This window comes from Olea europaea, chromosome 1, assembly GCF_002742605.1.
Source record: "Olea europaea var. sylvestris chromosome 1, O_europaea_v1, whole genome shotgun sequence".
Lineage (NCBI taxonomy): Eukaryota > Viridiplantae > Streptophyta > Magnoliopsida > Lamiales > Oleaceae > Olea > Olea europaea.
In genome coordinates this window covers 29,897,437-29,907,679 of record NC_036237.1, presented here as the reverse complement: position 1 = coordinate 29,907,679, position 10,243 = coordinate 29,897,437, and the positions used below count along the sequence as shown (strand labels likewise).

At 39.1% G+C, this 10,243-nt stretch overlaps 1 protein-coding gene across 1 annotated transcript in view; it reads left to right on the top strand.

The window, feature by feature from the left end:
* The window catches only part of LOC111400464 (vacuolar protein sorting-associated protein 24 homolog 1-like), an 11,604-nt gene extending 9,420 nt beyond the window's left edge, over positions 1-2,184 (top strand). Inside the window, exons 4-6 of the mRNA XM_023027878.1 lie at positions 865-986; positions 1,629-1,820; positions 1,926-2,184. Coding sequence (XP_022883646.1) covers positions 865-986; positions 1,629-1,820; positions 1,926-1,991 — 380 coding nt within the window. The 3' untranslated portion in view covers positions 1,992-2,184. The remainder of the gene's footprint in view (positions 1-864; positions 987-1,628; positions 1,821-1,925) is intronic.
* Positions 2,185-10,243: the final 8,059 nt, after the last annotated feature.

Genomic DNA, 10,243 nt, shown 5'->3' with positions numbered 1-10,243 from the left:
CAGGATTCGAATCTATGACCTTTCCCTTGAATAAGAATTAAGTTGAATCATGACAACAATTGGGGCATAGAGGCTTGGTCGTTACAAGCTATTCTTTACCTTTGCACTTTGTGAAAGAGTACTCTTCCCTATTTGGGCTACGGTGCATGAACCTTTTCTGGAATTGTGAGGAACTGAAAAACCTTTTATTTAATACTTTTTTTATTTTTTTATTTTTTTTATTTTTTGGCGATTTAGGATGTATTGTCTATTAATTTGTATATCTTTCCTCTCAATAAAATTTTCTTCTCTATTAGAAAGGATGTTCTTAAGTAGTTTATGAAATACAATTTAAAGTAGAAAACACTGCATGCAACTAATATACAAAAGCAAAACAAAATTGCACCTAGCTCAAGACACTCACAAAAGCTATCCACAAGTTGACAGATTTCACAGTCTTAATTATTTCGTAATGGAATCAGGTCAACATATTTTTGTGAGGGATCCGTCTCATTAAGTTTTACTTATTTTCTTCTACATGGCTAGAGGTCAGGCTTTATGTCCCTCCTCATGAGCTCTGTATTTCCTTTTAATAAATAGTTCCCCCTCAAGAGTAGTTCGAATAAATAAAGGTCAAATACTTGGTAAACTGGTACTTTTCCATGTGACTTAGAGGGAAAGGGGCTCTGTTGGAGTCTTGGAAGGGTGCTTTCTTTCTTATTTGTTTCATCTTATGCATGTTTCTTTATAAGGATGATGCTCAGAAGGAGATTTTATTCTTATTGATAGACAACAGAGAAAGTTGTTGTTGTTGTTGTTGTTCTGATCTGTCTTTGGCTTGATTTTGCATTTTGATAAATGCTTTTTTATTTGCCGAGTTTTCAGCTATTGCCCGCACTGTGGGACATTTGTCCAAAAGTGCTGAAGTCATGAAGCTTGTCAACAATCTTATGAAGGCTCCCCAAATGGCTGTTACCATGCAAGAATTCAGCAAGGAAATGACCAAGGTAATTTTTCATCTTTCTAGCTATAAAGAGATGAGAAAAAAAGGCTCCAGAAATAGCTGTTACGATTCGAGTCAATATATTATTTGTTTATGATTCACTCCGTTCCAATTATAGTTTGTTTTACCATCTGTTTATATGTTCATTCTACTACTCTGTTTGTCTCTCAAATCAACCAAAACACTTCCCCTAGTTTCCTTCAGTTTCACCCCAAGGGAACCTGTTAAAAAAGATGGCTTTGTGCGAGCGTCAAAAAATCAATCATCTTATGATTGTTGTAGAACCTCAAAAATGGTTTTAGCATGTTGCATAATATTTTAGTGGCTTTGGCTAATTTCGAATCATTTCATTTTTATATTTATTTTTTTTTATTTGGCCATGAATTAAAAGCGTAGATTTTACAAGCTTTATTATATTATACTGTTAAATGTTAGCGTAAATAATCTAACTAGAATAGAATTAGTCAGTCTGTTTATAAATTACAAAAAAGCATAAAAAATCTGCAATGATTTGCTGAATTGTGCTTGGGACATCATTGTGCCGCTCAATATTTTTTAATATGGGGACAACGATGATGGTTGGGACCTCAATATAGTGGAATTTGAGTTGAAAGTATGGCTCTGATGTTCGATATTGTCATTGCAGGCTGGTGTTATCGAAGAGATTGTGAATGATGCTGTGGACAATGCACTTGATTCGGAAGACATTGAAGAAGAAACTGAAGAAGAGATTGACAAGGTCCTAACTGCAATTGCCGGCGAGACTTCTGCCCAACTTCCTGAAGCAATCAGAAAGGAGAAACTAAAACAACCTGTGCAGAGTGTAGAAGATTCAGAGGTACATCCAAACCTAACTTACACTTATATGCACATGGGTTGGTTTCATTCTTTCTTCTGTTCCTTCTTTTTCTTGTCTTTAAATTTTGTGAATGTGAAACTGTAGGAGAATGCTGACGATGAAGAAGAGCTAGAAGAAATGAGAGCTCGTCTTGCAAGAGTTCGATCGTAACTTGAATGTATGCGTGCAAAATATTCAGGTTTTTTTTTTTTTTTGTTTAATTTTTTAATTTTTTAATTTTTTCTATCTGGATTGTAATATGTGGAAAGAAGTATAATGTATTTTGTAGAGCATCTTGTGTATTGAAAAATCTTAGCTTTATGCTGTAATTAGTTCTCTGTATGCACTTTTGGTGCTCTGGCAAGCATGCGACTGAAGATCTGCCTTTGAATACTTTCATGATGAATGAAAGAAAAAAGAAACAGAGTTGTTTCTTGGTTCTGTGATTTAGTGTCGCTAACCTTTTAATTTATTAGAACATGAGAAGATTAAAGTAACAAAACTCAATTCACATAGAATGTTAAGAATATGGATAAAAAATTGAGAATAACCATATTTCTGTTAGTTAAGTTATTGACAAAGTCTGTTTAGAATGAATTTCGCTATTTGTACATGGTGAATTACTCTGTACAAGTGTCAAATACAGTGTCGGTAGCATTGTATTAGCTGCCAATGTTGCTTTTTTGGGAATTGCCCAATGGAATTTTGTCAAGATGTATGTTTAGATTCCCTGTACATACAACAAAATCCGTTTAAAATATATTTTGGGGTTAGAATTAGAATTATGTTTCTAGTACACTTGTGGTTGACAACATCTTTGACATCCATCCCCTTATATGTGGAAATTGTAGCTATTGATAGGAAAAAGTTTTGTTAAAATTGTTTCGCGCGGGTTAGTTGCTAACAATTAAAAAGGATTAGACGATTGTGTAAGGGACAAAACCTCTTGAGACAAAGTCTCAAAAAGGGATGTTCTTTTATTGACGATGAATTTTACAATTGGAAATGAAAAAACAACGTGCCTCCAAGGAGCGCAAGCACACGAGTTACTGAAAGAAAAGTGTTTAAATCTAAAAATTAAGGAAATGAAAATTACATGTTCTCTGTTCGAGAGTTTTGAATTCCGTCATTTGCTTCTATGTCCTTTCTCCCTTTTATACTTCATAGACGATCTTTTTGTGATTAACTACTCTAAAAACTGCTTGATCGTCCTATAACTACCCACTTTCTTCGTAGTGGCCATTTTGTCATGAAAACTGCCTTTTAACTGCTGCCATTACCTTTCATCGTTCAACCGCTTTCGATTGAATTTCTTGAATCGTGGAACGTGATAGGGCTGCTTTAATAACTGCTTTGATAACTGCACTTCTTGATAACCACGACGCGTTATGTTTGTTAATACCTTGGGCGACTTGAAGGTTTGGGCGAGAATAGAGTAACAGTTTTGGGCGACCGTATGACACTCTATTCGTTCAGATTCTGGGCGACTTGCAAACTTGGGCGATGGCGTTACCGCATTCTTGGGCCTCCTTATTTGGGCCTTCATCTTGATTTGTTCGATTGGGCTTCGTTCTTTGGGCTATCTGATTTGGGGATCCTCCAATTGGGCTTCACTCGTTGGGCTGTTCGATTTGGGCTGTATTTTTATGTGTCAACAATTACCCCCCAATATGGCAGAATTAATAATAATTATTGAATTTTGCCATATTCACTTTGTGTTTCCAGCAACATTCGAAATTTCCAAGAATTTCAATCATTGTTTCCTTCTATAACTTAAAAAAGTGCGTCGTTTTGCAAACCCTTATAAACCCCAAACACGCCATTTCATTGCTACCAAACCACGCCTCATATTTTTTGCGTCTCTTTCAAGATTCACTATTCATCTTTGGCTTCCTTGCTACGTAACCTTGAAAAGCTTCGTTCCTTCTCCAATGGCTGCTTCACAATCTCAAGCTAGCGATTTCTTTAGTTTTGATGACTTTCAGAGACTTCTGAGTCGCCCATACATAACCCCAAGTTTTCTCGTGCCCGCCGACGTTGGACGTAATGAGTTTTACTTGGGTCCTTTCTTCAACAATGCGGAGGCAGTTGAACAGGCGGCGGTGGGTCAGCTGTTTCCTTGCACTCATGGCCCTCCTTTTCTAAACTCTCTGCCGCTGGGGCCACTTCGCGAAAGAGGTATTCGCACTTGGCCTAAATCTGATGTAGCTTTTCGTAGGTGGCATGCTCGCCTTGTGGGTCATGGTCCTACTAAGGCACTTTTTGATAGCGCTAGGATTTCTGATTTGTTGGAAATCTCTATCCTACCCCTTACTTTCGATTCAGCACTCTTTTCGATTGCTTTGAGTTTTTTGTCTTCTGAGTATAACACCTTTATTTTCCCTCTTGGCCCCATGTCTATTACCTTAAGGGATGTTGGGGCCCTGGTGAATCTGCCACCTTTGAGTGATACCATTTTTCCTGATATCTTAGTTTCTGGTGGCGCCCCAAAGTTTGGTAGAAACTACACCGATTCTTATTCAAGCCTGCAGACCCTCCACAATTATTTGAGCGCTGAGCCTACCCATACTGAGCGAGTGACTTTCCTTTTAGTTTGGCTTTGTAAATATGTTTTGTGCGTGCCAAGTATAAAGCCTTCTCTGAGTTATTTACCTATAGCGCACGAATTGGCGCGTGGTAAGCCTTTGAATTTATGTTCTTTGTTTTTGGCTGCCCTTTATAGAGGCATGGCCTCTCTTCAAGTTCAATTGAATAATGGTGCATCTCCCATTGACAGTGGACCTCTTTGGTTCACTCAACTGTGGTTGAGATCCTATTTTCCATCGCTGGATGTTCCATCCATTTCTCGCCCTTCTGCTAGTTGTTATGGGCTAGCCATGGAGCCCTTAACTTCTGTAAATATGTCCAGAAGGGACATTTTTTCATTCTTTTATTCTTTGGATTCAATCCTTTCCTTTTTTCCTTTTCCTCCTTTTTTGACTCCAAACTATGTACATCCCCCTTCCACTATAAATAACGCGAGCACCTCCCTACTCACTTGGATCCAGTTTTTAACTGGGAGGGAGCTATTTCATGATATTCTAACTGGGACCAATGCCAAAGCGGGGGTAGAGATTTATGCTCCCCAATTTTTTGCTTGTCAGCTTGGTTTTGGCCAAACTTGGCCTGTTCCTCCTTGCTATTCAAGGAACTTAGTTGACCGTTTTCATATCATTACTAAGGTGGAGGCAGAGGCTATAGATGCTCGTAATCTTCTTTTAACCAGTCATTTTTCATTGGCCCCCTTCAATTCTAGCCACGCCATTCACCCTCTTTTTGAACAACTCTGACCGTCGGTGAAGCGCAGATTATTTACGACTGATGCCAATCGTGCCTTTCATTCATTAGACCAATCGAGCATTTCTTCTCCTCCTCCTGTTTTGGTCACTCCTTTGTCTGTTCGGAGCCCCTCTCCTTCTCGTCGCACTAAACATTCTGCTCGTCCATCTTCTTCTCTCCCTGCCAAGCCTACTACGGCCAAGAGAGCTCCAAGCCGCAAACGGCCAGTCTCAGCATCTCCCATTCTGGAGGATGATGTTGATGATGATGATGATGATGATGCCCCTCTTATCGTCAGGAGGAAGGTAATTAAATTAGTTTACTTACAAGTATACTTTTTCACATTTGAAACTTTTCTATGTGCTGATGATCTTTTGGACTTTTCAGAAAAGCTCAGCCTCTCCTTCAAAGGCTTTGGCATTAACAACTCCTGCTCCATCGTCCTCTGCTGAGGCTACTTCATCCAAACCGGTTGATGAGGGGACTACGCTTAAAGATACATCTTCAGTCCCAGAGTCTTCATCACAACCCATGGATGAGCCACCTTCTTCCCAGGGCGTCGACCCCCCAAACATCGAAGCAGAAGGTAATTAAATTTTTCGATGTCTTACCTTTGCTCGTGCTGTTGGTTTTTAACTTGTTGCTCTTGACTTTTGCAGATACTCCTATGAGTCCACCCGTTGTGGCAACATCTTCTCGCTCAGACAAGGGGAAGTCCTCACGAATGGAGGAATCGTTAGTGGCAGACTTGGTTGAGGGCATGCCATCTTCCACGATCGTTGATGAGGTAGTCTTTGCTTCACTTCTATTTCTATTTTGTTCGTTATGGTGAGCATCTTTAATATTGGCAATTTTCTTTGCAGGATGCTGACAGGATTGTGCGTTCTATCCAAGACTTGTTCGCTACCTGGGGGCAAGTCCAGATGTCTCGCCCTGCTCCATCTGATGTTCCTGCTGATTTTTCAGAGGAAGATTTGAAGTTTCTGAAGGAGTCGATATTTGAGTACGTATCCTTCATGGATATGGATATTGGAAGGGCTAGTGCTGCCAGACACAAGGATGAACTTGAGCACTTGAGTGCGAAGTTGGGGCAAGCACTGACGCTTCCGTCGCTCAATCTTTCTGCCGATTTTAAAGCGACGTTGAAGGTTATCCACTCCGAGGTCCTTTCTATGCTGGCCAAAAATGCTGAACTAAAGGCCAAGCGTACTCAATATCTTCGAGCCATAGCTGAGAAAGAGTCTTTGCGTATGGAGATTAACAAGGCTGAGGACGAGTTGAAAGAAATCTCTTCCGAAGTCATGATTGAAGACTCTTTGATGGTTAACTTGGCTACTCAGATGAGGGAACTTCAAGCTAAGATGGACGACTGCTGGGCGAGAATGGCTGCTAAAAAGCGCAATGCCTCCTAGGGAATTGAGCGAACTAAATCCTTGGTCGAGCAGTACAAGAAGTTGGAAGTTGATGATGATGTCGCGGCTGAATTGAACATCACTTCCTCTCAGCAGAATGAGGATTGGGAAAAACTTAGGGAACGAATTCGTTCCATATGGGGTAGACTGTAATTAAGACATATGATGCCTTTTTCTTTTGTAATTTGATTTTCCCTTTGTAACTTTGTTCATCATTAATGAACATTAACTTCTTGTGCATTTATTTGACGTTTATTTTTTAGTCATCAATTCTTTAAGCACTTAACTGCTTTGCACTAAGAATCTTGTCCATTTCCTTTTGATATTTCCACCACTTTTCCCAAGACTTTGGGCTTTTTAATTTCGTTTATTAGACAGAAATGTGGCTGTTCATATTCTGCCTCTTCATCTTCACCCTCCTATAAATGCTTCGTATTTTTCATCTTCTATCTTCATCTCTTCATTTTCTTCTTCGAAACCAATTTGCTGCCATTTCTTAGCATTCTGACGATCAATCTGATCCAAAAATGGACTGTTTAGTCCGCCCACCTTACTATTTACCTTAATGTCACCTTTGGTAGGGGAGGTATAGGAAATATTTTCTGGCCAGCAGCGAAGTTCTTTCCTGCAAAATTCTTCCCATCGTCTCTTTGTTCTTCACAAGGAGTCAATGATGGAAGGCAATTTTTGGGCTGCTTGTGGGCCACTTTGCTTGCTGAGAGTGCTTCTCAGCTTGCCTGCTGAGAGTGCTTCTCAGCCTCTTTGCTCGCCATTGCAGCGATGCATTTAGGAAGGCGGTGTGAAGCTTACTCAGCGATCAACCGGGAGATCATCTTACTTTAGTTGTATTTTGTAGCACATCCATTATTTGTATCTTTTGTATTCTTGTAATGAACGTTTGATAATAAAGAACTTTATTCGAACGTATTTCGCTCTGACCTTATTATCTTTTGATCGTTCAAAATGTTTGGTTATGTTTTTATCTGTTCACATTCCCATAAAGAAGGAATATATTTTTTCAAATATTTGCCGTTAATGAATCTTACGTGCTTGGTGCCGTCTAAATCTTCCAAGTGGTATGCCCCATTGGGCAACACACTGTTTATTTTGTATGGTCCTTCCCAATTGGGCGACCACTTCCCATACTTTGGATCTTTGCTATCCAAAGGGAGTATCGTCTTCCAAACTAGGTCATCCAGGCTAAACGACTTGGCTATAACTTTTTTATTATAAAACTTAGCCATTCTTTGCTTTTGAACTTGCAACCTATTTAAGACGTCCAACTTCAATTCGTCTAAACTCAACAAATTTTGAACTAGTGATTCGGCATACTCATCATCATGCAACTTATGTTGCAAGCACACTCGAATAGATTGCACGTTGATTTCCATAGGCAAAACGGCCTCCTGTCCATAAACAAGTTGGAAAGGAGTAACTTTGGTATTTGACCGAGGTGATGTTCTATAAGCCCATAAGGCCTTGTTCAAACATTCGTGCCAATTTCTGACGTTTTCATCTATCATCTTTCTGATGATATTTTTTAGAATCTTATTAGAAGATTTCGCTTGTCCGTTGGATTGAGCGTAGTATGGTGTGGAGTTTACTAATTTAATTCCAAACTCGCTCAAAAATTTGTTTACTTGATCCCCATTCAAAGATGTTCCGTGATCTACCATTAAAGTTTGTGGAATTCCAAACCTATAAATAATGTGATCACGGATAAACTCTATAACATTCTTCTGGGTGATCTCTTTCAAAGGTACCGCCTCTACCCATTTGGTGAAATAGTCAGTTGCAACTATAACAAAAGTATGTTGCTTGGACGATGGGGGGTAGATCTTCCCTATCAGATCTATCGCCCAACCTTTGAACGGCCAAGGTTTAATACTAAGTGTCATCTCTCGTGCTGGCGCCCTTTGTATTGGACCATGCTTTTGGCATGCTAAACAACTTTTTGCATACTGAACGCATAGTTCTCCCATCTTTGGCAAAAAATATCCACTCCTAATAATTAACCATCTCATCCTTTGGCCAGCTTGATGAGCTCCACATTTCCCTTCGTGCACTTCAGCCATGATCGTCTTGGCTTCTTGCAAACTTACATACTTTAGTAATACACCATCATAGCGTTTTTTAAACAACTCTTCATCTATTAGTGTGTAATTCAGCAAACATAGCTTTGTTTTCCTACTAATCCCTCCATTAGGTTCTTTAAGGAACCCTTTAATCTCTGTTCTCCAATCCACTGCATCTCCATCTTGTATACAGTGAAGTTCAAGTTTTCTCGCCCTTCTTTGAGTTACGGGCAATATGGTTCCATACTCACAAGTAGATTTCCAATTCAAGACCTTTGAGTACCCTGAAGCCATTTGGGCTAACTCATTTGCCACGTCGTTATATATCCTATTAACGCATTGAAGTTCTACTAGATCGAATTCTTCTAGTAATTCTTGGGCGATCTCGTATTGACTTATAATGGAATCACTTTGGCATTCAAAATCACCGATCAATTTATGGATCACTAATTGAGAATCGCCCCTAACGACCACATTTCTTACTCCCATATCTATCATTAGTTCTAGGCCTACAATTAAAGCTTCATATTCGGTATGATTGTTGGTGCACATTCTGTCTAAGGTGAATGCAAACTTGTAGCAAATCTCTAAAGGATTAATCAATACTACTCCTACTCCTGCACCTTTAGAGGTTTTTGACCCATCGAAATAGAACACCCAAGGTTTTAATTCGAACGAATTGATTTCTAGTTCGATCTCTTCAGGCATATCAAGGCATGGATGATCAGCTAGAAAGTTAGCCAAAGCCTGATTTTTTACTGCTTTTTGAGGTATATATTGTATTTCGAATTCTGATAAAGTTAGTGTCCAAAGGCCTACCCTTTGGTGTAAAATAGGGCGCGAAAATATATACTTAATTAAATTAACTTTTGAAACTAAATAAACGGTTACGGGCCGTAAATAAGCCCTTGGTTTTGTACATGTGAAATACAATGCAAGAAATAATTTTTCAATAGCAGAGTAATTGCATTCACATTTCGTTAACCGTCTACTTAAATAGTAAATTGCCCTTTCTTCACCAACTTGGTCTTCCCGTGCGACCATTCCAGCTATTGATTCTTTTTCAGCCGATACATACACTTTCATTGGCCGACCTTGGATTGGTGACACCAACACTGGTGGACTTGATAGATATGTCTTCAGGCTTTCAAAAGCCTTTTGATGTTCTTCTTTCCAGACAAATTCGTCCTGATTTTTCAGCTTTAATAGCGGCGAAAAGATTTTAGTTCGCCCTGCACAGTTAGAAATAAAGCGTCTTAAAAAATTTACTTGGCCTAGAAACCTTTGCAACTCCTTTTTGTTGCTAGGTGGTTTGGCTTCTAAGATAGCCTTCGCTTTATTTTTATCAAGTTCAATCTTTCTCTTGTGTACTAAGAAACCAAGAAAATTTCTTGCATTAACACCAAATGCACACTTCAAGGGATTCAACTTTAGCTTATATTGCCTCATTCGTTCAAACGAACATCTTAACTGTTCGAAATGGTCCTCTTCTTTAATGGACTTGACTACTATGTCATCTACATACACTTTAACAAACTTGTCTATCATATCATGAAAGATTAAATTCATTGCCCTTTGATAAGTTGCCCCTGTATTTTTTAGGCCGAAAGGCATAACC